The 27,518-nt window shown below is 45.0% G+C and overlaps 1 protein-coding gene across 5 annotated transcripts in view; it reads right to left on the bottom strand.

Annotated features, from left to right (window-relative positions):
• Positions 1–27,518, bottom strand: part of RYK (receptor like tyrosine kinase) — a 174,579-nt gene that overhangs the window by 86,087 nt on the left and 60,974 nt on the right. For 3 of the 5 annotated variants that reach the window (XR_012160844.1, XM_073360374.1, XM_073360370.1), the window contains exons 5-8: positions 27,375–27,431; positions 21,394–21,538; positions 15,291–15,391; positions 5,349–5,483 (exon numbers count right to left, since the gene is read on the bottom strand). Coding sequence is in view for 4 of the 5 variants with exons in the window: in XM_073360374.1 (XP_073216475.1) it covers positions 5,349–5,483; positions 15,291–15,391; positions 21,394–21,538; positions 27,375–27,431 (438 nt within the window). In the remaining variant the exon portion in view is untranslated. The remainder of the gene's footprint in view (positions 1–5,348; positions 5,484–15,290; positions 15,392–21,393; positions 21,539–27,374; positions 27,432–27,518) is intronic. The other 2 variants (XM_073360372.1, XM_073360373.1) reach the window with 2 other exon arrangements.

Below are 27,518 nucleotides of genomic sequence, written 5' to 3'. Positions count from 1 at the left end.
CACCACCGGGTCCTCCACCTCTACCACCTCCTCCGCTTGCAAGTTCATATTGCGGACCACCCTGTGCAGGAGGTCCTGGTGGGCAGAGAGGTCTGTGAGAAGGGGACCCAATACTGCAGTGCCTGCCATCTCCTCGTTGGGTGAGGAGGAGGCGGCCACAGGGGCGAGCGGGTCATCTAAGGCCTCTTGCGGAACTGGGCTAAGCTGTCCTGTGCAGTGACCTCAGGGCTCGGAGCAAGAACTGATATTGGAGGAGGTCCTGTAGCCGGAAGAGGAGCCACCACCGTCTCCATGCTTCCCGGGGTGGGCCAAGTGGCAGCAGCCTCTGGCACTCATGGGTCCAATGGGGCTGAGCGAGAAGTCCCAGACAGAGCACCCTGGGCCTGGTGGTACGCCCAGGGTGTCCAGAACGGCCATTGGGTGGGTCCTTGAGTGGGACGCTGCTCCTGCGCCTGCCAATGCCCAACCCCGACTCCAGGCAGCTATGGTCCACCTGGTGGCAGTCTGAGAAGCGCAACCCTGCCTCTGATCCCGAAGAATGGGAAACGGAACAGGAAGGCCATCGTGGTGTCAAGTGGATCTTCCCCGGGTCACGCCGACGGGGTGATGGTGAACGGTGCCATGATACTGGGGAGCGGTACCGGGACCTGGAACGGTGCCTGGATCTGGACCAGGGTCTAGATGATGAGCATCAGGTCCGGTATCTGCTACTTGAGTGGCGCCGTGACCAGGACCAGCGCTGGGACTGCGAGCGGTGTCGGCAGCAGGAACGGTACCGAGAACGAGACCGGAGCTGTGGCTTGACTGATGGTGCTAACAGGTAGATCAGGGCCAGCTTGCCTCGGGACGGTGCTGCACATGCAGGTACTGGTGCCTTGGCATGAAGCTGAGGGGATGCCGATGCCGTCATGGCAATAAAGTCCCTCGCAACCACAAAGGTATCCAGAGTGGACAGCAACTGGACCTCGACCACGCTGTGTACCGGGGAGTCCAGGGGCTCCGGAGTCAACGGCTCTCCTCCCAGGGCCGGAGTCAACGGTGCCGAGGCCGTAGACTGTGCCCCTAGGTGCTCCCCTGCAGGATGCGCCTCCAGAGGCGGTTCCAAGGGGGCTGGCCTCTGTGGAGATGGGCCAGCCTTTTCCAGCTTTCGGTGCCACTTCCAGGCAGGGGAGTGGGAGCAGTGCCAGGCCGATGATGTCGGCTGCGGTGCTGGAGAGCGTTGGTGCCGTGGATCTCAGTCAGAGTCCAACCGCGGTGCAGCTCCTACTGCTGCCACCGGGGCGCTGCGCACCGAGGCACTCGGTGCCAGATCTTGGCATGCCGCAGGAGGTTGAGGGCTAAGAGCCGCCTCCATAAGGAGCTGTTTGAGACGAAAATCCTGTTCCTTCTTGGTCCGGGGACGAAAAGCCTTGCAGATCCTGCACTTGTTTGCTAGATGAGACTCCCCCAGACACTTTAGGCAAGAGTCATGGGGGTCACCCGTTGGCATGGACTTAGAGCAGGAACCGCAGGGCTTGAATCCCGGAACTTTGGGCATGAGCCGAATAGAAAATCAGGAAGGAAGGGAAACTCTCCAACCCACTAACACTAATTCTAACTACAACTATAACTATGAACTACTATAAACTATCAACTATGAACTATTATAAAATAGAAACTGCAAGTGCTAGGGAGAGCGGAGACCAGTGAAGCAGAACTCCACAGTTCCAATGACAGTCATGGGCAGTAACAAGGAACTGAGGGCTGGGTCGGCTGGGATATATATCAAGAGCCATGAAGGCGCCACTCCAGACGGCTCCACAGCCAACCCACCAGGTGTTGCTAGGGTAAAAATTCTCCGATGGCCGCGCACACCTAAATTGGAATCAATATGAGCAGCACTCGAAAAAGAACACCATGTTCCCATAACCACCCGCGCAATGTTTTGGTCCCATAAGGCATTGCGAGCCCAAACCAAAATTCCACTTAGCTACATGCACTGTGGGATAGCTACCCACAGTGCAGCGCTCTGTGCATTGATGCAAGCCCTGCTAGTGACGATGCGCTCCAACGACACAATGAGCATAGCTGGGATGCACAAGATCGACTTGCTTAAATTGGAGGCACAATGTCAACTTACATAAAATAGACTTAACTTTGTAGTGTAGACATACCCTTAGATTGTACACTCTTCAGAGTAGGAACTGTGATTGTACAGTGCCTAGCACAATGTGCTACAATAATAAGATGCAAATTTCTATACACTAACTACAGGAAAAACAGATTACCTCCACAGACTCGTTCTTGTAGTCCACGTAAAAAGCAGTTAGCTTTAAAGAGAGCTAACATGCTGTGACAAATGAAGGGCGTGGGGTGAGCTCCCTTTTATGGACCCCCAACCAGCCAGTTACCTATAAAATCCCTGTTAGTAGCTGTTCTCTACTTGCTTTACCTGTAAAGGGTTAAAATAGCCCATAAGTAAAAGGAAGGGAGTGGGCATCTGACCAAAAGAGCCAACGGAAGGCCTAGAACTTTTTAAAATTGGGAAAAATCTTTCCGTTTGTCTGTCGTTGTTTTCTCCGGAGTGGGGAAACAGAACAGCTATGCTGTAAAAACCTGTGGGTCAGATATGAAAATTACTAGATCGTACGTAGAAACTACTTATTTGAAACCCCAGATACGTAAGTAGATCAGGAAACGTCTAGGAAGACGCGATTAGGTTTATCTCTATTATTTCTTTATGTCTTGTGGACTCCTCTGTGCTAACTTTACTTGTAACCTTTAAGTTGAACCTCAAGAGAGCTATCTTGATGCTTAATTTTTGTAATTGTTTTTTTTTAATCTAGCAAAAAGCCCAAGTTCCAAATGTATTTCAATATATTTCCTTTCTTTTTAATAAAATTTACCTTTTTTAATTTTATTTTATTAAGAACAGGATTGGATTTGTGTGTCCTAAGAGGTTTGTGCTTATGTTGTTTGTTTAGCTGGTGGCTACAGCTGATTTCCTTTGTTTTCTTTCTCAGCTCTTCCCCAGGTGGGAGGTGAAAGGGCTTGAGGGTACGCCACAGGAAGGAATTCCGTAGTGCGCTTTCTTGGGGTGTCTCAGGGTTTTTTTATGCACTTGGGTGGTGGCAGCATCTACCCATCCAAGGTCAGCGAAAAGCTGTAACCTCGGGAGTTTAATACCAGCCTGGAGCGGCCAGTATTATTTTTTAGAATCCTTGTGGGCCCCCACCTTCTGCACTCAAAGTGCCAGAGTGGTGAATTAGCCCTGACACATGCTATCAATCATAAATACACAGCCTGGATTGCTTCAAAAAGCAAAGCAAGCCAGCCTTCCTCCTTCCATTCCAGACTTGAAAACAGCACTGCTGAAGGTACTTTAGATCTAGGTTACAATTCTACAAAGACTTGAAGAATCCCACAAAAGGAAGGATATTTTATACTATGACTTTAGCATTATTCTTCCCATCTTCAGTACTGTAGCTGGTATCTACCTAGCTAGTAATCATGAAATGTTGGGATGAAGGCAGTTATAACAAATTAATCTTTCATATACTCCAGTATTTAATGTGATGTACTGTGTCTCACTTTACATACAATTTCATGTAGGACTTTTAGAATACATTAGAACAGTCACAATAGTAATATAAAATCCTTATTAAAATATATAGAAACTAGATAGTCATCATTCTTGTTTCCTGAAGTAATAATTACAATTGCTCCACGCTCTTCAGCCCGTACTCCTTGAAAACTCCAAAATTTGCAGCGCTCCAAAATTGAAGCTCTGAGCCATTAATCTAGCTTACCAGAAACTGGCACGTCTACCCACCATTAACATCTGTCCCATTTAAATTTAGCCAAATTAAAAGCTTTGTTAGAACTAACTTTTGGGGACTAACAGCAGTTAGTTTTTCAGGATTCCTCAGAACCTAGTCATGTTGCAATGCAGTAACCTAGCACTGTGCCACGTGTTTGGGTGTCATGACACTGTCAAAACAATGACAATTGTGCTGCTGTGTTCCAGCCAAAGCACTGCTACAATTTGAAGCTTATGACACACTCCAAATCAAGTCAGAAAGCTTCAGGCATGCCAAATATAAATCCGAAGTGTCTCTTACGATCCAAGCTACAAGGCAGTATTATTTGTGCATATCCTGCCTTCAGAAGCACTTGGATCCTTTCCAAGACAAGATAAGCAACCTTATTTCTCTTTGTCGTGGACATTATAAGCATACCTGGGGTGGCATTTGAGAATGCTTGCTGTTTCAATTCTTTAGAAGTCTCTCTGCATTAGAGTCAATGGCTGGAAGTAGAAAATTAAAGGATTTTCCCCTACACACAAAGGAAACAAATTAATGGTCCAAGAGCCCTTAAAAACAGCTCTTTTTTGTGGAATCAACTAGTTGAGACAGAAGAACAAAGTTCACTAAGGTTTAAAAAGTTTTGGGTAAGTGTAATGTGAACACTGAAGTGGCTTTGTTCACTTCAAAAAAGGAACAGAGGCAATTAGTTTATATCTCTTTGCAAAGAGATTCAGCATAAGCTCTCACAAGGTGATTTAATAGCTCAGATATCAGAGTTGAGTGCTCTAAATCTGGGCATGCTTTGGAGAAGACACACAAGAGCGTAGATCTACTGTAATTGTACAGATTACTGAGAGAACATAAAAGAGCTATTTTTAAAATCAATTTCTTGACTTCTTGACTACCAGATACAAAACTGAGGTCAACATAAATCTACAAGTGTACTTTCAAAACGAAAAACACTGAGCCAGACAGAAAAGAATCAAGTGATCTCTCCTCTTGTGAGCTTTCACATCCACAATCTGTTTATTCTGCACTCATTACTCATATTGTGGTAGTCACTGGAGTCTTCATTTAGCATCCTCTAATTTGGCCGAGTTGAAAGGGAGACTGCTAAAATAAATTTAAAGGATGACTGAATTTTTCAGTGAAGCGTTTTCTCTACCAGTAGAAAATGAGTTATTTTGCCATCACTTTGAGTTGCAGTTAGTCAGCCCACACTTTATGGGAGAGCCTGAACAAATGCTAAGACTTATTTAAATACGATATATTATCAAGACAGACTCAAATTGAAATGCCATCTTTCACAATAATTTAGTTTGTGGAATTCAGGAGACCAGAAAATAAGAGAAAAGCATTTTTAAAGAAGTGAATTGTTGGACAAATGATATGCGTATTTCAAGTTTCTAATCATTTCCTTACATCTTCAACTAAAGTCACATAAGGATCAGAAGTAACATCTATTGTCCATGTGTAACATTCTTGGGGAGAAAATCATGCGAGGACAAATGAATATATCACCCATGGTACCTAACAAGTGTTTAAGGAAAGTCTTGTAAATACCTTCTTGGAGTACATCTTTTAGAGTTATCCTCTCTCTGGAGATTGCAACGTCCTTCACTTTAGCTTTTGCCTCCAACAAGGTGACGCTTTTAAGATCATTCTTCTCTATCCGTAACGTAGGATAACCTGAGGAGCCAGCAGAGCCAAACAAACCAATATAAATACCCTTATAATGAGAATCCAAGCACATCACTTCCCTCAATACCACCTACATATGGAAAGGACACAAAATTAATGCCTAGTTATAAGTAATCAAGATTAGGTTTCAGCATAAAATACAAGTAGCAAAATACACTGAGAAAGGCAACATGAATATAAATGCCTCTGAAGTGAGCACATGCTCAGTCAGTCATTCTATATAACCAACTCATTCAGTTTGTATTTGTTTACCTTGTTATACACTTAAGACAGTTATTGCCTTAACCAAATACACAGATTGGTGGGCAACTAAACAAATACTCATGCTCAGAACTGTGCAGTACATGGCTACAATGAAGCCAACTTCTTACTGTGGATTACAACAGCAATCTGAAAAGCACAGACATATCAGTGCCCTCTTCTGGACGTTTGAGACTTCTAAAGGGGTGACTATATTCAGGAACGTTTTAATGATATTATAGTAATGGAGTCCATGGATAAATGTTTAAAGGGACAACTTGAAAGTCATATTTATCCAAAAATTGTTACACGTTAACACTTAAGATTACTAAAACCAAAGTAGGTTAGAGAGAAAAATTAATATTTTTTTTCAGTTTACTTTGTGCATATATTTTCTGTTAAGTCATTTCTACTGTTTCCCCATCAGTATGGGTCTCAGACAACAAGTAAAAGATCCTTAGAAATAGAAAAATGTAGACTGAACTCCATTTAGCAAGAAGTCTCACCATGGTAATGCTGATGCACAGAGTTGTCACTGTAAATCTGGTTTGATTGTCATAACAAAGCACAAAAGTAAAGCTGGCTTCATACAAACAATACGTGTACTGAGACTAGGATCCTTTGTAAGGCCTAAAGGAATCTGGATTATGTGACATCACCAGTGCAGTGCAATCATTTAATTTACATGGCATCTTTCATCCAAAGATAGCAAAACAAATGTTAAGCCTCAAACCCACCTCATAGGAGAGTTAACTATTGCAATACGTATTCACAGGTGGCACAAACCACATTCCATCAATCAAGGGAGCCTGCTGGAGTATGACTCTGCCTAAAGAAGATTACGAGAGTGTCTTTTTTAGGCTCATTAATAGGTTTCCAGGAGCTCAAGATCCTGCCAAAATAACTAAAGTGTAACTTATCTGAAACCCCACAGGGTTGTTCCTATATTTGATATGACATCACTAGGATAGTGCATAAGAAGGGGGAAGAGGATGACTTGGGAAAAAGGCAAATCTAAAATCACTGTATGCTAATTTCCTTTTCTGACCTCTTGTGGGCAATCATCATAATTTGGAAATAGTTTCTTAATTAAGAGTTTCTTAATTCTATTTGTAGATCACCTTTTCAGGAGCTTTTTTGTTAGAGGAGAGTGAACTCACAGACTTCAGAATTCATTTTGTTAGGGAAAACAAGTGTATGCAATTCTGAGGACTGTTATTTGAGATCATAGGTGCACAACTTCCTCCAGTTGGAGGCATCAGGAAATTTTATTTGAGATTAAGACTATTTCTGAAGGTGAAGGTGGTTAGCTGAAATTTCTCCTGATATACTGTACTGGTGGCGTAAGTAACATCACAGCGAGAAGAACAAACAGGGAAAAGTTTTTGGTTATATGAGCATTTTTAAAAAATGAATGTTTTAATATTTTTACTTTAACACATTCACCCTAATCTAGGTAATAGAATAGTGAAATATGATTAAAACCTCAACTTATCCCACTGCTAAACAAAACTTCTCAGCCAATGTACACCGAACTGCCAAGTGCCAAGGCAAACAGCTGAGCATTGTCAAGAAAGAACAAAATGTGATTTGATTTACAGTTTTATTCTTTCTAAACTGGCCACTGGAGATATTGAGAGAAATATGCAGCTGGGGTTAACAGGAAGATGAAGTTAGTTCTTCCTCTCTGGCTCCACTGATAGTTGACACCCTCCCTGTGAATGTGATAGGCAGCTGTAAAGGAATATTCCTCACCTGCTAGCCCAGTCATGTCGCCTCCTCTTTGGAGCTCACAAAACAGGCTCTCTCTGAAACACAACATCAAGTTCGCATTCCTCATAATCGGCTTGGAAAGCCTTCACAGACCTACCCTACATCTCTGACCTCATGCCTTAGCACATTATCTCCAGCCCTAGAAACCCTTTATTTCCTTTATACTCTCAATACTCCTGACTCCATGCTTTTTCTCCCACACTGCTGCATGTCTGGAATAACACTGCTGATACCCATTTTAGAGACAGTGAAATCAGTCAAAACTTCTGAGACAAAAAAATGTTTTTGAATAAAATAACTTTTTTGTGAGATGTGTGCGCATTGCATGCCAAATTTTGATTTTTCAGCAAAAACTGAAATTTTCAGCCAAAGTTTTTGGGTTTTCAATTTCCACCAAAAACACATTTTCTACAGAATTTTTTTATACCAGCTGTTCCCATTCAAACCACTATCCCTCCTCATTCAAACCCCCATTTAAAACCTAACTCTGACGTCTACCATACAAACAACAAATTAATTATAAACTAGTACATTACCACCATCCCTGAATTCTCCCTCATCCATAGAATCACAGAATCATAGAATATCAGGGTTAGAAGGGACCCCTGAAGGTCATCTAGTCCAACCCCCTGCTCGAAGCAGGACCAATTCCCAGTTAAATCATCCCAGCCAGGGCTTTGTCAAGCCTGACCTTAAAAACCTCTAAGGAAGGAGATTCTACCACCTTCCTAGGTAACGCATTCCAGTGTTTCACCACCCTCTTAGTGAAAAAGTTTTTCCTAATATCCAATCTAAACCTCCCCCACTGCAACTTGAGACCATTACTCCTCGTTCTGTCATCTGCTACCATTGAGAACAGTCTAGAGCCATCCTCTTTGGAACCCCCTTTCAGGTAGTTGAAAGCAGCTATCAAATCCCCCCTCATTCTTCTCTTCTGCAGGCTAAACAATCCCAGTTCCCTCAGCCTCTCCTCATAAGTCATGTGTTCTAGACCCCTGATCATTTTTGTTGCCCTTCGCTGGACTCTCTCCAATTTCTCCACATCCTTCTTGTAGTATGGGGCCCAAAACTGGACACAGTACTCCAGATGAGGCCTCACCAACGTCGAATAGAGGGGAACGATCACGTCCCTCGATCTGCTCGCTATGCCCCTACTTATACATCCCAAAATGCCATTGGCCTTCTTGGCAACAAGGGCACACTGCTGACTCATATCCAGCTTCTCGTCCACTGTCACCCCTAGGTCCTTTTCCACAGAACTGCTGCCTAGCCATTCGGTCCCTAGTCTGTAGCGGTGCATTGGATTCTTCCATCCTAAGTGCAGGACCCTGCACTTATCCTTATTGAACCTCATCAGATTTCTTTTGGCCCAATCCTCCAATTTGTCTAGGTCCTTCTGTATCCTATCCCTCCCCTCCAGCGTATCTACCACTCCTCCCAGTTTAGTATCATCCGCAAATTTGCTGAGAGTGCAATCCACACCATCCTCCAGATCATTTATGAAGATATTGAACAAAACCGGCCCCAGGACCGACCCTTGGGGCACTCCACTTGATACCGGCTGCCAACTAGACATGGAGCCGTTGATCACTACCCGTTGAGCCCGACCATCTAGCCAGCTTTCTACCCACCTTATAGTGCATTCATCCAGCCCATACTTCCTTAACTTGCTGACAAGAATACTGTGGGACACCGTGTCAAAAGCTTTGCTAAAGTCAAGAAACAATACATCCACTGCTTTCCCTTCATCCACAGAACCAGTAATCTCATCATAAAAGGCGATTAGATTAGTCAGGCATGACCTTCCCTTGGTGAATCCATGCTGGCTGTTCCTGATCACTTTCCTCTCATGCAAGTGCTTCAGGATTGATTCTTTGAGGACCTGCTCCATGATTTTTCCAGGGACTGAGGTGAGGCTGACTGGCCTGTAGTTCCCAGGATCCTCCTTCTTCCCTTTTTTAAAGATTGGCACTACATTAGCCTTTTTCCAGTCATCCGGGACTTCCCCCGTTCGCCACGAGTTTTCAAAGATAATGGCCAATGGCTCTGCAATCACAGCCGCCAATTCCTTCAGCACTCTCGGATGCAACTCGTCCGGCCCCATGGACTTGTGCACGTCCAGCTTTTCTAAATAGTCCCTAACCGCCTCTATCTCCACAGAGGGCTGGCCATCTCTTCCCCATTTTGTGATGCCCAGCGCAGCAGTCTGGGAGCTGACCTTGTTAGTGAAAACAGAGGCAAAAAAAGCATTGAGTACATTAGCTTTTTCCACATCCTCTGTCACTAGGTTGCCTCCCTCATTCAGTAAGGAGCCCACACTTTCCTTGGCTTTCTTCTTGTTGCCAACATACCTGAAGAAACCCTTCTTGTTACTTCTGACATCTCTTGCTAGCTGCAGCTCCAGGTGCTATTTGGCCCTCCTGATATCATTCCTACATGCCCGAGCAATATTTTTATACTCTTCCCTGGTCATATGTCCAACCTTCCACTTCTTGTAAGCTTCTTTTTTATGTTTAAGATCCGCTAGGATTTCACCATTAAGCCAAGCTGGTCGCCTGCCATATTTACTATTCTTTCGACTCATCGGGATGGTTTGTCCCTGTAACCTCAACAGGGATTCCTTGAAATACAGCCAGCTCTCCTGGACTCCTTTCCCCTTCAAGTTAGTCCCCCAGGGGATCCTGGCCATCCGTTCCCTGAGGGAGTCGAAGTCTGCTTTCCTGAAGTCCAGGGTCCGTATCCTGCTGCTTACCTTTCTTCCCTGCGTCAGGATCCTGAACTCAACCAACTCATGATGAGCTCATTGGGGCAGAGACCGTCTTTAATTGTGTGTACTGTAAAGCATCAAGCACATTGATGGCACTAAAAATTTGAGAGAGATGTTCTAGTGGACATAGACTTAAAGAACACAATCGTTGTTTTAAATATAGCATCAAACTATTAACTCAATGCTTCACCGATTATATAGAAAAAGTGAGTTAGACCAGCCTTTAAGGCTGTTTCTGTAAGAAAAAAACGATATGCAATTAAGTTGATCATTTAGGAGAAAATATTAGTCATAATTATATGACTGAGTAAAAGAAGTGCAGGAGGCAGATCTAAATTTGGATATTACAAGCCAAAGTAAAGCTATTTCTCATCTATTTATTTCAATTTAAATAAAAAGGAAGTCTGTACAAAGCTCTGGACATATTACAACAAAACCCCAGCAACATCAAACTCATTTAAAAGGAACTCTGCTAGCCAGCCACCTATGAGAAAAGCACCTTTCCACAGTCTAATCATGCGCTCAGCCCTCTTCAAAAACCCTTTTAACAGATGTCTTTTACAGTCATTTCTACTTCCAACAATGGTGACAATAGATAAAACATCAAAAGAGAAAAAAGAGATGGGAGAGGTTAAGGAGAAACGGATTGGGCTGATTTTCAATACCGGAGAAAAATAAGATGGTGGGGACATATAGTCTTACTAGGAAGTTAATGGTTTAAACATGCAATGAGCACTGATTGCATGACAGGCTTTCACACGATCTGCTCATTTTCCTTTCATGGATGCTTCTCATGCACCCCCTCGACATAATATCAGCTTGCTATTCTCTCATCACAAGCATCGGGTCTCCCACATCTTCCACAGCTCAGTTACCAGAGTCATCTCTGAATCTGTGTTCTGTCTTTTTTTGCATTCTCTTTCCTCAACCTTTCCCAATTTTCATTTAGGTATTATTTTGTTTTTGATTTTTTAAGATGTTTCCTTCCTCTCCCAAAGCCTGATCCTGCAAACATGGAAACCAATGGCTAAGCTCCCACTGACTTCAGTGGATACAGGATCAGGGCCTTTTACACCAGCGATTTCTTTTCCCCTAACCTGTATCTACAGCTTCCTCAGTATTTCTTGGTTTCCCCTCCTAATCCTTTGTTGCTTCCCCATATGGTGTGGAGAAGGTGAATAAGGAAGTATTATTTACTCCTTCACATAAACACTAGAACTAGGGGTCACCCAATGAAATGAAAACAAACAAAAGGAAGGACTTCTTCACACAACGCACAGTGAAACTCATTGCCAGGGGATGTTGTGAAGGCCAAAACTATAACGGGTTTCAAAAAAGAATGAGATATGTTCATGTAAGATAGGTCCATCAACGGCTATTAGCCAAGATCGTCAGGGATGCAACTGCATGCTCTGGGTATCCCGAAGCCTCTGACTGCCAGAAGCTAAGACTTGATAACAGGGTACGGATCGCTCAATGATTGCCTGTTCTGTTCATTCCCTCTGAAGCACCTGGCATTGGCCACTGTCAGAACACAGGATAGAATCATAGAATCATAGAATATCAGGGTTGGAAGGGACCCCTGAAGGTCATCTAGTCCAACCCCCTGCTCGAAGCAGGACCAATTCCCAGTTAAATCATCCCAGCCAGGGCTTTGTCAAGCCTCACCTTAAAAACCTCTAACGAAGGAGATTCTACCACCTCCCTAGGTAACGCATTCCAGTGTTTCACCACCCTCTTAGTGAAAAAGTTTTTCCTAATATCCAATCTAAACCTCCCCCACTGCAACTTGAGACCATTACTCCTCGTTCTGTCATCTGCTACCATTGAGAACAGTCTAGAGCCATCCTCTTTGGAACCCCCTTTCAGGTAGTTGAAAGCAGCTATCAAATCCCCCCTCATTCTTCTCTTCTGCAGGCTAAACAATCCCAGCTCCCTCAGCCTCTCCTCATAAGTCATGTGTTCTAGACCCCTAATCATTTTTGTTGCCCTTCGCTGGACTCTCTCCAATTTATCCACATCCTTCTTGTGGTGTGGGGCCCAAAACTGGACACAGTACTCCAGATGAGGCCTCACCAATGTCGAATAGACACTGGATACTGAATAGGATACTGGGCTAGCTGGACTATTGATCTGACAAAGCATTGCTGTTCTTGTATTTTCCCTCATATGCTTCACAACTCTACTTCGTCATCTTTAGCTGCACTATGTTGGTCCAGATAAAGCAGAAGATAATTAAATGCTGAAGCATCACCACAGTTGCAGAGCTTTTAAATTGATTTTCTGCTCTGCCTGGAGCAGCAACATGCAGAGAAACAGCACCCAGAAATAAGCATTAGTACTTCATACTGATGTCCAAGCCTGAGCCCTAAATGAAGATGCTTGACCCTGTCTCATCCATTTCCTGCAGATCATTTTCTCCTACATGCCGCTATTTGCTGTTTTCAAGGAATCCTAAAGCACTGCATAAGTAAGCTCCTCACAAGGATTAGGCAAGACATTGGTGGATACACAGAGGCCTGGTCTACACTACAGAGTTAGACAGAAGTAAGCTGCCTTGCGTGGACCTAGCTATCCAAGTGTCTACACTTACATTTATTTCCCACGAATATAAGCATCCAAATACAGCAAAGCAGTGCCACCACTTCCCCGAGCGACGCTGAGCCATGGTCCAGGTATTGAAGTCGATGCAGCACAAGTGCAGACACTGGGTTACTTATTTTGACCCTAACAGTCCTTCAGCAGCTGTCCCACAATGCCCAACACTGATGGTCATAATTGTGAACTCCACTGCCCATGGGTTATGGAAACCAGAAGGCCTCCCACCCCTTTAAAGCCCTGCAAATTTCTGAAATGCCTTTTCTTGGCCGTCCAGCTCAGCGAGCACACCTAGCAGCTTTCCACTGCCTCTTGCCCAGCTGACCATGGCATCTACACGTCCAGATGCACTCTGTCCCGGAACAGACAGGAGATATTGGATCTCCTGGGCCTATGGGGAGAAGAGGCTTTGCAGCCCTAGGAGCATCAACATCTATAAGCAGATTACACAGGGGATGCAGGAAAAGGTGTATGAAAGGGATCAGGAGTAGTGCTGCGTGAAAGCGAAGGAACAGCATCAGGCATATCAGAAGGCTGGGGGGCCAACAGTCTCTTTTACGAAGAGCTGCATGCCATACTTGGCAGACACCTTACTGTTACCCCACAGACCACTGTGGATACCTCCGAGGAGCCTGAGTCACAGGCCCCCAGCGTGAACACCAAGGGTGAGGAGGATGGGGGACATGCAACTGTGGGGGAGTGGGGGGGCTGGCCACAGGCAAGCGATGCCACAAGCTAGAACCTATTTGAGACTCCACTGCAGTCCAGTCAGTTCTGGCGTCGACTAAAGTTTGTAGCATAGACATGGCCAGAGACAGCTGGAAAAGATATATCTGATAAAGCAGAGGAGTAGAGAGATTTCACCCCAAACACAAAAATATCTAATTGAAGGATAAGCAGCAAAACCACAGATTCATACTGGTATGATAATGCCTTGGACAGAATAGCAACATGTAGTTTGCCTAAACCAGCAAAATGACATAGCAGAGCTTATCATAGAATCATAGCAATGCAGGGCTGGAAGGGACCTCAACAAGTCAGCAAATCCAGCCCCCAGCACTGGGGTAGGACCAAGTAAACCTAGACCATCCCTGATAGGTGTTTGTCTAATCCAGTGGTTCTCAAACTGTGGGTCGGGACCCCATTTTAATAGGGTCACCAGGGCTGGTGTTAGACTTGCTGGGGCTGAAGTCCGAGGACTTCAGCCATGAGTGGCAGGGCTCCGATTACATGCCCCCCACCTGGGACTTTGGCCCGCCTACTCAGGGTGGCAGGGCTTGAGCGGGCTCAGGCTTTGATGCCCCCCTCCTGGGTCATGTAGTAATTTTTTTTTCAGAAAGGGGTCGCAGTGCAATTAAGTTTGAGAACCCCAACCTATTCTTAAATATCTCCATTGATGGGGATTCCACAACCTCCAGTAGACACTAATTCCAGACCTTAACTACCCTTGTAGTTAGGAAACATTTTCCTAATATATAACCTACATCTCCCTTGCTGCAGATTAAGCCAATTACTTCTTGTCCTACTTTTGGCGTACATGGAGAACAATTGATCACTGCCCTTCTTAATAACAGCCCTTAACATATTTGAAGACTTATCAGGTCGCCCCTCAGTCTTCTTTTCTCAAGAAGAAAAATGATTAAACCTTTCCTCGTAGATCAAAAATAGTATAAAGTTCAGAAAATCTGATGCTCTCCTCTGGAATCTCTGCAATTCCTCCACATCCTTCCTAAAATGTGGTGCCCAGAACTTGACACAGTACTAGAGCTGAGGCCTCATCACTACCCTGTAGAGCACTCCCATTTCCTACACACAACACTCCTGTTAATACACCCCAAAATGATTTTAGCCCTTTTTACAGCTGCATCACATTGTTGACTCATTCAATTTGGGATCCACTATAACCCCTTGCTCCTTTTCCACAGTACTACCACCACCCCATTCAGCAGTACAGTTAGTCCCCATTCTGTAGTGTGTATTTGATTTTCCCTTCCTAAGTGAAGTACTTTGCACATCTTTATTTAACTTCATCTTGTTGATTTCAGATCACTTCTCTAACTTGTCAAGGCTATTTTGAATTCTAATCCTGTCCTTCAAAGCGCTTGCAACCGCTCCCAGCTTGGTGTCATCTGCAAATTTTCTAAGCATAATCTCCAGTCCATTATCCAAGTCTTTAATGAAAATATTGACTAGTACTGGACCCCAGTACTGACCCATGCTTGTGGCTAGCTGAAATTCTTCTTTGAGGTAAACTGGTATCAGAGGCCTAGGAAGCACAGACTAAACAGATGCCAAGCCCAGATCTTGTTCATGCTCCTCCTTCTTGGTCAATATGAATGTCATCAATAGGGCAAATCTAATCATTGGGACACTAGGCCAGCCCAGAGTCACCTGTTGTACGTTTTTGTAATTAGATTAATACTTACTGGTTACTGGTGTAGCATTGTTAGGGGTGTCAGCTCTCAGGTACTGTGTCGTCTGTGTAGAGGGCTGGGATAAACCTTGTGAGCTGCTGCTGTCACTAATGCTGTTTTAAACCAAAAAAATTGACAAAACATCAAACTTGCTTCTGTAACATAAAATTCTTAAGATCCTGTCAGAGAAATTCCAGCATATCAAAATTAAATTTAGACGATTATCCACAGTACTGAGACTAAGGAAAGCAGGGTGATTTTTCATAGTGCACCGTTTGATTCTCCACAATCCTATCACCACTTTCCTTTAACATTTAATGCTTTTCATTAATTGATTTGCATACTGATCTATTTTCTATTAAGTTTTCTCAATCCTTGTTGAAATGTTAAGATACGTGTACAGATAAGACATGACAGACAAAAAGCATTACTTATCTCCAGTAAGTTTCATATACCTTCCTTATTTTATTGATACTAGTCTTCTATTGTGGTTGAATACCATTCATGAAATAGACCCACAGCACCAGTCTGAGCCAAGCATACAGCTGAGAGGTATAGTTCATGCTTCCATACACACATATGCACCTTGGTTCAGACCTGTAAAGATGGTTACATACCTGTTTGGTAACTTTTGTTCTTCCAGGTGTGTTGCACATATCCATTCCATTTTAGATGTGTGCACAACAGTGCACCGAAGACAGAGAACTTTTTTTCAAAGCAGTACCGTATCAGGTACTCCGCACGCTCATGTTGCTAGCTAGGATATAAAGGGGCAGAGTTGCCCTGATCCCCCAGTTCCTTCAAACCGAAAGTGAACATCAGTTGTGATTCCAATGAAGAGGGGAAGGAGGCTGGGTCATGGAATGGACATCTCAAACAGTTACCAAACAGGTATGCAACAGTTTTTAATTCCTCGAGTGCTTGCACATGTCCATTCCTCTTTCGGTGACTCACTGGAAATTCTAGATGGAAGAGGGTAACAGAGTCTACCTAAACAAAGGCTGCAATACCACTCTCCTAAATCTACCTTTGTTGAGGCCTTGGAAAGAGCATGAGTGGTGAAGGTATTAGCCAATGACCAGATCTCAGCCTGCCAAATGTCACTGATGGGAACGTGACTTAAGAAAAGAAGCTGATACCGTTTTGTGCTCTTGTAGAGTGTGCTCAACTCTTTGAAGTACTGGAATATTAGTAACATAGCACAGACAAATACAGGAGGAGATCCAAGAAGAAATCTTCTGCAAAGTGACAGGTTGCCCTTTCTTCCTTTCAAAGGAGATAAACAACTGGAGACATTCTAAACTCTTTAATCTTGTTCAGGTAAATGGCTAGCATACTACCAACATACACAGTCTGAAGGTTTTCCTTATCTTTGAGAGTGAGGTTTCAGAAAACAGATTGGCGAGTATACATTCTGAGATTAAAATCCAATACCACTTTGGTAAGAAATTTGAGATTTATTTTTATTAAAATAACTTGCTTCATATTCAGGCCACTAAAGTCTCAAGTTCTGCTACCCGCCTTGCGAAAGTGATAGCTACCAGGAATGCTACCTTCAGAAAGAGATGAGAAAAGGAGTGTGTAGCCATAGATTCAAAAGGGGGCCCCATTAAAACCGAAAGAACCAAATTGAGATCCAAGGATTGTGCAGGATCTTTAACAGGTGGGAAGAGCCTGTCAAAATCTTTCAAGAACCTAACACTCAGAGGATTGGGGGGGAAACAGATCTTTCCTTCTATGGGAGGATGGAATGAAGAGATAACTGCCAGATGAACTCTCAGAACTGACAGACAGTCCTTTCTTTTAGGTGAAGCAGATAAGCCAGTGTAGGGAGCCAGGGTGGCTCCCCTCCGAACCAGAGGGTAAAGAGCCACCCGCTGAGCCTGAGTGGGCGGGGCCAGGCCAAGCTTCTGACAATCCCCGGAAGGGGAGGGGTGGGACAGGAAGTACAAAGGGCAGAGCCCTTTGCCCAGTGAGGAGAGCACCAGGGAGGGAGACAGACGCAGGCTGCTCCCTCACGATCCTGCTGCTGACCCAGGTGAGGCCCTGGGCAAGGAGGAACCGAACCGGGAGGAAGGTCTGTGGCAACCAGGACTGCCAGCCGCTGAATACCCGGAGGACCTGGAGGGGCCTGGCTGCAGCCCGGGCTGGCATGAGTCTGACACAGAGGGGGAGCTGAAGCTGCCAGCCGCGGAATACCCAGACGAGCCGGAGGGACAGGAGAGAACGGGTAGGAAGTAGCCCAGGGGCAGAATTCCACCGTGGGGTGGGTGTGTTTGGTCAGCGGGCGCGGACGGCCCCGCTGACCCAGCGGCAGGACCTTCGCCTCCCGCCACTGACCAGGCCCAGGGGCTGGAACACAGTGGAGTCGGGAGGGCCTGAGTTCCCCTACCCAGGCACTCCCCTGCCTGGGGGGGGGGGGGGGGGGGCGCTACAGACTCGTGCCGGCGCTCCCCTGCCTGGGGGGGCACGCTGCAGACTCGTGCCGACGCTCCCCTGCCTGGGGGGGGGGGCGCTGCAGACTCGTGCCGGCACACCTTTCCCGCTAATTCCCCAGAGCCCGAAAGGTGTGACCGAGGCCTGCCAGTGGGATCATAGCTCTCCATTGCCCCTAGGGGCTCAGAGGACCGACTGAAACCTGTCACAGCCAGTTAAGTGAATGGGAGCACATGAAGGGTCGAGATCTTTCTGCTGGGATCACCCTGAAAATCTCTTCTATTTCTTGAGACATGTATTCTGGTGGAAGGTTTCCTGCTATTTAAATGAACACTTTGAACTCCAAGTGAACAGAATGCTTTCAGAGGAGTAAACCACTGGGCATCCAAGACACCAGCATATGCCGAAAGGGCCAGGATACAGAGTGCTGCAAACCTATTATCAAGACTTGAGGGAACATTATAGGATACCAAACTGAAAGGCTCAACAGATCCAAGAATCAATACTGATGGGGCCAGGCTGGTGCTATCAAAATTGGATGGGCATGATCCTGTCTGAGCTTGCTCAAAACTCTTGCAGCCATTAGGATATGGGGGGTGGAGAATGTATAGAGATTTCCCCTTCCAGGATAGTAGGAAGGAGTCTGACACAGACTCTAGGCTGTGACCTGCCCTCAAACAGAAATAGTGACACTTCCTATTCTGCCAGGTGGTGAATAGATCTATTTCTGGTATTCCCCAAATTTGAAAAATAGACTTCGTTTTGTCAGGTAGGAGGAACCATTCATTATCTCTGCTAACAATCTACTGAAATTACTGGATAGTTTTAAGACCTGGGAAGGTGAGATGCTTTGAACATAATCTCCTTCCTGATGCACAAAGGCCAGAGGTTCATTGCCTCTTGGCAAAGGTGGCTTTGACCTGGCACTTCCCTGCTTATTTAGGTAGGATATTGCAGCACTGTTGTCTGAGCACTTGCACCAAACAACCTTTGATGTGGGGAAGAAACACTTGACAAACCAAACAGATAGCTCAAAGCTCCCAAATACTGATATCGAGGGAGAGATCCTGATTTGACCAGAGACTCTGAGCCTGGAAATCCCCTAAATGAGCTCCCCAATGGAGAAGTTAAGCATGTGTCACTAGGGTCATGAAACATAGGGTTGGGGCAAAGAAGGTCCCTGAGCACTGCATAAGCCTCAGGTATTGTCAGTTACGAAATCTTAGGGGTGTACCACCAACGAAGTTGATGTAGAAGGTACCAGCAATGGAGTCTGTCTTGATGGCACCAAAAGTGGTGCAAGAGTCAACAGATATATTGCTAGATGATGAATGTGGTATACCCAAGTGGATCAGGCTGAGCTCTAACCTTGGTACCAGACTACTTCTTATGAGTCTCCATGTGGGGCTTGGCTCTCAAAGTGGAAGAGAACTTCTTCTTGCTAGAGGAACTGAAAGCACCCAACTCCTTCTGGTGTTTACATGGTACCAGGGAAGGAGAACACCTTCCATATGACAAGGGGAACCTGTCAAGTCTAGCAGTGCACTCCAAGATGGAGTTGAGACCGAACCCCTACGTACTAAGCAACTGGGTTCTTACTGGGGGGGGCGAGGGGGGGAAGGAAGGGCAAAGCTGTTTCCATTAAGATATATGTCGAAGTCTAACTCCCCTCAACTTTAGTCCTGGTCTTAAAACCCATACACATAGGGGACATACGTCATACACGACCATCTCCTAAACACTTTAAACAACTAGAATAAGGGTCATTGACTGGCATGGATTTTTAACAGCCAGAACAGCACTTAAATTCCACAGACCTAGGCATGCCCTGCTACTGAGTTTAAAGCTCAGAGATGTAAGAAACTAAACAGGTTACTAAAACACATACCACTAGCCATCAGTATAAACTACTATGTACATAATGGAAATAACTTTCTCTAAGAAAATAAAGGGAAAGCATGACAAGCACACACATGCTTTGACTACCAATCACAGGCAGTGTGAAGGAACTGAGGAGGGTTGGGGCAGCCTCACCCCTCTGTATCATGTGCGGAGGATGCAGGTGCTGCCCCTACAAATTACCTCTATGGAAAAAAGTTCTGTGGCTTCAGTGCACTGACACACACACAGAAAGTGGAATGAACACATGCATGTACTTGAAGAATGCCAGTATACCAGCCATTGTGATTCTCTTATGAGACTGCCAAACTGGCTTTCAAAAGTTAATATCTACAGTGGTAAACTATTACAGAGATCATACCCAGGTTAGCAATACTGTTTGCTCAGGTCACCAGCCTTCTATCCCCTCTATCCCCACCACCACTTAGGTTAGTTAACCCCCTACCAAGACTTTAAAAAAACTAAAGAAAAAGTGGACATTTACAGACCAACATATTGTTCACTGTTATAACCCTTCCCCTGAGTCTGTGCTTGTCTTATTTATTTAGATTGTAAGATCTTCCACAAAGGAACTTGCAGTTTGTACAGAGCCTCCACAAAGAGACTGTGATCTCAGGTGGGGTCCCAAGGCCATAGTATAATACCAGCGATGCACCAAATAACTGACCACAATGAAGACAATTTTTCAGCATCCAAGTTCTCTCAAAACTAGGAAAAAGCAACTATTTTCAGTGTACTCAGATATACTAAAGCCTCCTTTCTTCAGCCATGACAGCCTGAGTAGCTCTGAATTTTTGGCTCCCCAAAGCTCCTATCCCATTGCCCCCAGTCAACTGTATTGCACAAGAGGATCTGGGATTTTGAACCATGTCCGCAACTGCTGCCTCTGACAGGGCTTTGGGGAGCCAAAAATTCAGAGCTACTCAGGCTGTCATGGCTGAAGAAAGAGGCTTTAGTATATCTGAGTACACTGAAAATAGCTGCTTTTTCCTAGTTTTGAGTTCATTTTGAGGCTCATTCCCTTCCTCGTCCTTTTCTACCTGTTAAGAGTCATAAGGAGTTCTTAAGAGATAAGAAACTTCCTGGTCACAATGAAGTTTAAGTATTCCAATAAGGCCTGAAGCCAAGACAGAGCAAAGGACTTGAATATAATCATAAGTATTAAAAGTCCCTCCTACCTCAATTACTGGCTGTTTCAAGATCGTGGGGGCAGTGCATGGTTCTTTTCTTTATCAATCTCCTATACCACGTTTCGTGCCCTGGAGATTCCCAGATTCTGACTAGCACTCTAACAAATGGGTGCACCACCACTGCAGTCACTTTATGTAGCTGCGCCCAGCATTTCTGTTTTGACCATATGGAGAAAATACTGACAGCTTCAAATTAAACAAGTCTGAAGAGACGTGCCAAAGCATGATCAGCTTTTGCAAAAAAAAAGAAGCCAGAGAGGAGCTACCACTGCATTCTGACTAACTGGAGGACACCCAAACTGCCAGCATTCCAGGTTATTGCCTTTTACTTATCCAGTGCTATGGACTGTTGCTGTTGCCACCTTAGCGAGCTTACATCAAGAAACCCAGTTATGCAGATCAGAGGTCAGAAGACAAAATTGTCTAAGTACAAGAAAGGAAGGAAAGTATTATGACAAGCAAACAGTGACAATTAATTTCTCAGTTTTTAAAAGTGATTATCAGTGTATGTGTCTCTTTTTGCACATAACACACAGATACCTTCACAAATGTCAAACAATTGTATATGAAAAGAAGATTGTGTACTTTACCTGTCATCCAACTCTATTCTTTTCATACTATGAAGATGCAAGACAGCTAATATTATAGCCACCAGGAATATAACAGCACAGCAAACTCCTACGCTGATATAAAACACACGGGTAGAAGTGGTGGGAGCAGCATTTACAGGATCAACTGAAATGGAAGGGTAAAACAGGTCATTGAAATGTACTTTTCTCCAAAAAAGAGAGAAATTACATTTATCAATTTCAAATTAGTTCATATATGATTGTGCAAGGAATGTGTTTGTGTTTTTAATTCAGTCTAATACTAGCATTTGTTTTACACCAGTCTAAAAGAACAGGACCAAAGAAAGGCAGCCCTGATGTGTCTTAGTGTTTAAGCTTTCCATTAAGCAAAGATTTAAAGACTGTTTTCCCAGTAGGGGTCAGTACAACACAGAGTAAGCAGACTCAGGAAAAGATCACAACATTCTAACAAGAAAAATCTCCCAGAACCTTCCTGCATTAAGCCAAGTCCAAGACAGAGGGCTTGTCTACACTGACAAGTTATGTCACCAAAAACTGCCTTGTACACACTGCAATGGGACTTTTGTTGGAAAAAAATGGACAATTTTGGCGACAAAAAACTTCCACCCCTGCAAGAGACTTTTGTCTTTTCCACTTCCTTTGTCGACAAACAGCCAGTGTAGACACCACGCCTTCCCCCCACATTTACTGGCCTCCAGAAAGTGTCCCACAATTCCCATGCTGCCTCTCTGGTCAGCGGTTTGAACTCTGCTGCCCTGCAGCCAACCTCCCCCTCCCCCTTGCAAGCCCCAGGAATTTTAAATCTCATTTCCTGCTTGCTGGCTTTCCAGGTGAGCATGGCTGGCTATCGCACCAAACGCGCTCCCACTTGGACCACCGCTGAGCTGTTGGATCTGATCAGTATATGGGGAGAGGAGTCTGTTCAGTAGCAGCTGAGATTGATCCGTAGGAATCGGGACACATATGGGCAAATTTCTCGAGGCTTGTGCAAAAAGGGCTATGATCGGGACACGCAGCAGTGCAGAGTGAAGATAAAGGAGATGAGGCAGGCGTACCATAAGGAGCGGGAGGCAAACCATCACTCCAATGGTGCACCTAAGACCTGCCGCTTCTATAAGGAGCTGAATGCTATCCTCAGTGGTGACACTACCTCCATCGTCGACAGCCCCATGGATACCTTGGAGGCAGCAGAAAGAGGGGGTAACCCGGAAGCTGACATTCTGGATGAAGAAGTGGAGCTAGAAGAGAATGTGAAGCTCCCAGCGGGGTCACCCAGTGGGGTAGACAGCCAGGAACTTTTCTCCACTCCAGAAGTGCTCTACGGGGAGCAGGAAGCAGATGAGATGCTGGGTAAGTTGCTATGGCTTGTGTAGGGAATCAACAAGTGGGAGTAGGTAGTGTTTTATGTAAGCTGGACATTGCCCTGGGTAGCTAATCTACATGGCCAAGCAGGGTGTCGATGGACATTGAGACCTGCAGGGAATCCCCCAGAGAGGAGCTCTGGAAAGTTTCCAGGCAGTACTTGTTAATCCTCTGCTGCAGATTCCAAGGGATTGCAGCCTTGTTAGTTCCCCCATTGTAGGAAACTGTACCATGCCATTTTGCAATCACTGGAACTGGGACCAAAGTGGCACATAGCTGATCTGCATATAGACCGGGGTGAAAACCGCAAGCATGCAGTAGTTGTGCCCTGGTTTCCCTGCTTACCCGCAGCAGTGAGATGTCAGCCAGCAGGTTGGCCGCCTGTGAAAAAGTGTGTGATAATTTGAGAATAAGTTCCCTGCAAACGGTGTCCGTTTTGTTCGTACCCACAACCACCTTCCCCCGCCACTCCTGACACTCACCATGATTGGGGTGCTCGTGGAGCTCTGTGCCTGCCTAGTGAAAGTGATTGCTACCAGTTGCAAAAGGCCCTTGTTACTGAAATGTTTCAATCATTTGCTGGAATGTAACAATCCCTCTTCTGTGCATTGTCTACAGCAGCCGAGACCTTGAGGAACTCTGGACTTTTGTTGTAAGTCACTCCTGCTGACCGGCTTTGGCAGATAAGGAAGAAACCGAGACGCAGCAAAAAAGACATGTTCCGCGAGGTGCTGCAGCGTGATGAGAGAGAGACCAGGGAACACAAAAGTGCTGGGAAGCCGAAGTCAGGACAGAAAAGAGAATGCAGCATTTGCTAGGCAAGCGACAGAGCGGATGATAAACGTCAGGATATAGATTATATAGATATTCAGGCCTGTCTGTAAAGGCCTATACTCTAAGAATTTAGGTGTATTCTTATCACTTGGCTAGTGATAGAGCTATAAAAGAAAGAATCAAAATCACTGTCTGCTGGTGTAAGGTCCTTCTCTTACTGTGACAGTCTGAGGCCCTGTTCTTAGGCTAAGGCCTTTGGCTAAGCAGCAGAGGCAGCCATAAGCTGGGAAGCGAACGGTCACATCCTCACATTCCAAACTAGTCACATTGAAATAAGGTGCTATTGGGCTGTTAGGCACTATCAGGACAGGATTGTATTCCTATCACCTCCAGAGAAAGGGAAGTGCCTAGAAAATGTAAAAGAAAACTTAGTTTGATAGCATCCTGTCTGGCAAGAACTCACTTATCAATAGCTGGGATGTGAAATCCTCACTTCTGTATTGTTTTGTCATTATAGTTCCTACTTTGCTGCTGTTTGTCTGTATAATCTCTGTCTGGTTCTGTGATTGTTCCTGTGTGCTGTATAATTAATTTTGCTGGGTGTAAACTAATTGAGGTGGTGGGATATAATTGGTTACATAATCATGTTACAATATGTTAGGATTGGTTAGTTAAATTTCAGGAAAATGATTGGTTAAGGTATAGCTAAGCAGAACTCAAGTTTTACTATATAATCTGTAGTCAATGAGGAAGTGACTGGGGTGTGGGTGGGGGTGGGCATGGGCATGTGGGTGTGTGAGATGGGAACAGGGAATGGGGGTAAGAAAATTGGAATCATGTTTTGCTAAAGGGGGAAATGGGAACAGGGAATGGGAGTAAGGAAGTTGGAATCATGTTTGGCTAAGGGCAGGAATGGGAACAGGGACACAGGTGTAAGGCTTTGTGGTGTCAGAGCTGGGAAGGAGGATACTAAGGAAGGAAACTGGAATCATGCTTGCTGGAAGTTCACCCCAATAAACATCGAATTGTTTGCACCTTTGGACTTCGGGTATTGTTGCTCTCTGTTCATGGGAGAAGGACCAGGGAAGTAAGTGGGTGAAGGAATAAGCCCCCTAACATGGAGGATCAGAGATACTCAAGTCTTTGATACAGCTGCAGACTGAGCAAATCTGTGCACAGATTATGCAAATGCAGCATGCGGCTATGACCACGGGAATACTTTCCTCAGTAAGGTTTAGCCTGCCACTGAGACACCTCCAGCGAGCTTTCAAACAGCCAAAAGCACATTCGACTACCATGCGGCACCTGCTCAGCCTGTTGTTAAAATGCTCCTTGCTGCTATCCAGGGGCCCTGTGTAAGATTTCATGAGCGAGGGCTGTAAGGGGTAAACTGGGTCTCCCAGGAGTACTACTGGCATTTCCACATTCCCCACTGTGATCTTGTGGTCTGGAAAGAAAGTCCCTACCTGCAGCTTTCTGTACAAGCCACTGTTCCTGAAGATCAGTGCGTCATGCACCTTTCCAGACCTGCCTGCATTGATGTCCATGAAACACCCCTGGTGATCCATAAGCGTCTGCAACACCATGGAGAAGTATCCCTTCCTATTGATATATTCTGAGGCATGATGGTCTGGCGCTAAAATTGGAATGTGTATGCCATCAATCACCCCACCAGCATTAGGGAAACCCATCTCTGCAAAGCCATCCACTATTTCATGCACATTTCCCAGAGTCACGGTCCTCCGCAGCAGGATGAGATTTATTGCTCTGCACACCTGGAGTAATACAGCCCCAACAGTGGACTTCCCTACTCCAAATTGATTTGCAACTGACCAGTAGCAGTCTGGAAAGGGCAGCTCTCATTCTGGTGTCCTTGCACCATAGGTCAAGGGCCAGCTCAGCACATACCTCCAGGAAGGTTACTTTATGCATTCTAAGGTTCTGTACCCACTGGTCTTCATCCTACACCTGCATGACAATGCAATCCCACCAATCTGTGCTTTTTTTCCTAGCCCAAAAGTGACGGTCTACCGTATGCAGCTGCTCTGTGAATGCCAAAAGCACTGATAAGTTGCTGCTGTCCATATCACACTTGGGTGCCTGTGATTCATCCTCTGTCAGTAACTTTGCGAGTAACTCTGCTGCCATGTGCAATGTCCTCCCAACAGTTAACAGTGCATAGGAGAGAAGTGCAGGATCCATCCTCTCTCACTTCAGATGCTGGTGGCTACTACAAAGACTGACAGTTGGAAAAACGGTGCAAAAGGAAAGCCAGAAACCATTGGAGGGTTGGGACACAAAGCGGTGCAAGACAGGACATTTTGAATGTCCCAGGATTTGCCGCGCTCCGTTTCCTCCTTCCCACAACATCTAGCGACAGATGGTGTCACCAGGCACTGTGGGATACATACCCTCAGTGCATTGCTCATGCTGTCAACAATGGTGCCCCGAACGTGGACACGATCTGGCGACAGAGGGAGCAAATGCAGACTCACTTTGGCAACTTTGCTTTTGTCGATTTTTTTCCTGTCAACATTAGTTTCATCGAAAAAACCTGCCAGTGTAGACAAGCCCATGGACCAGCAACCCAATCAGTGCCATCATATACTCACCAAGGACACCCTGGTGCTCTCCAGGCTACATGCAAAGGGAGAAGTGGGCCTCCAAACCGCTGGTCTTGGGAGACTGCTTACTGGAAACTAACAATCCCTTCCCCACAAAAAATGCTATCGCTACCAAAGTATACATGGGGGAAGTGGGAGAGCTGCAATCAAACCAGCCACCTGCTTCTGACCCTCTGCACTCATTCTTGCAGACTTAGGTAGAAACTGCACTACAGCAAGTGGAATTGTAAAGAGGCATAACTTTGCAGCAAGGAGAAATCTAATTCAGTCACGGAGAATCACACTTAAGACCTCATATTTGAGGGAAGTATGGAGTTAGTGCACAGAAGTTGTGCGCCTTCCCCCGTCCCCCAGCCGTGAACTGATCTGCAACTTAAAGACTCCCTAGCCTGTAGCTCAAGGGTATCTTACTCTCTGCCTTTAACAAGCCTCATGGGTGGGATCCCTGGTACCTGTCCTACTCCTTGTTTAATGCAGCAGCACTTGCAGGTGATTAAGCCTTTTCAACCAACCAACCTCAACTGCACTGATTCCTGGAGACCAGCACAAATTAGCAACCACTGGGCTGCCTGTCATGCCTGCCCTCTACGGTGCTAAGAAGCTGCCATGTGTGTGCACCAAAAGAAGGCAAGACCTACTCCTATTTTAGGAAGAGGGCCCTACCCACCCCCCATCATTTTTAAACAACACTCATATTAGGCAAAAAAAAAGTGCAAGGGATAAGTAAAAAATTAGCACCACAGGAAACTGAATAAAGCTGCCCATTGAGTTCCACAAGAATTTTTACGAAATGCTTATGTTTTGGGTACCACAACAGGTGCTAACACGCTGTGGTTGGCATTTCCAACTTGGGACACGGTGAGGGAGATAATAAGGGCCGAAGCCACTTCACACTGCACATTTACATCAGCAAGTTAAATGGCACACACAACAGATTCTAAATCTAAAGGTCAGAAACAGATTGGCTTTGATAGCCCAAAACCTCTGGAGTCATGTATCGGGCAAAAATTGTGATTACCCCAGACCACCACCTTCTCACCCTCATTATATATTGCTGACTGAACAGAAGAATGGAGTTAAGAAAACTGCGAAAAGCCTGTCTCTAAAATCTGAATTTCATGGAAGTTACTGTTTTCACATCATTCTCTTCATAAAGAAGATATATCACAAGGTTCCTGTTAAGTTACGCCAAAACGAATAAGTGCCCTTAATATTACTTACAAATAGCTTTGCTGCTGTTTTTGTCAGATGTTGGAGTTTTTACTTCTTGTTCAAATTCTAAATCGACAAGAGAAAAATGTGAAGTTCTAGTACACATTTTGTATTGTAATTCCTTTACACTGAATCACCTTGTCCATTTCTATA

The sequence above is a fragment of the Lepidochelys kempii genome, chromosome 9 (assembly GCF_965140265.1).
Source record: "Lepidochelys kempii isolate rLepKem1 chromosome 9, rLepKem1.hap2, whole genome shotgun sequence".
In the NCBI taxonomy this organism is placed as follows: Eukaryota; Metazoa; Chordata; order Testudines; family Cheloniidae; genus Lepidochelys; species Lepidochelys kempii.
Note: the sequence above shows the minus strand (reverse complement) of the source record. Positions and strands in the feature narration are given on the sequence as shown.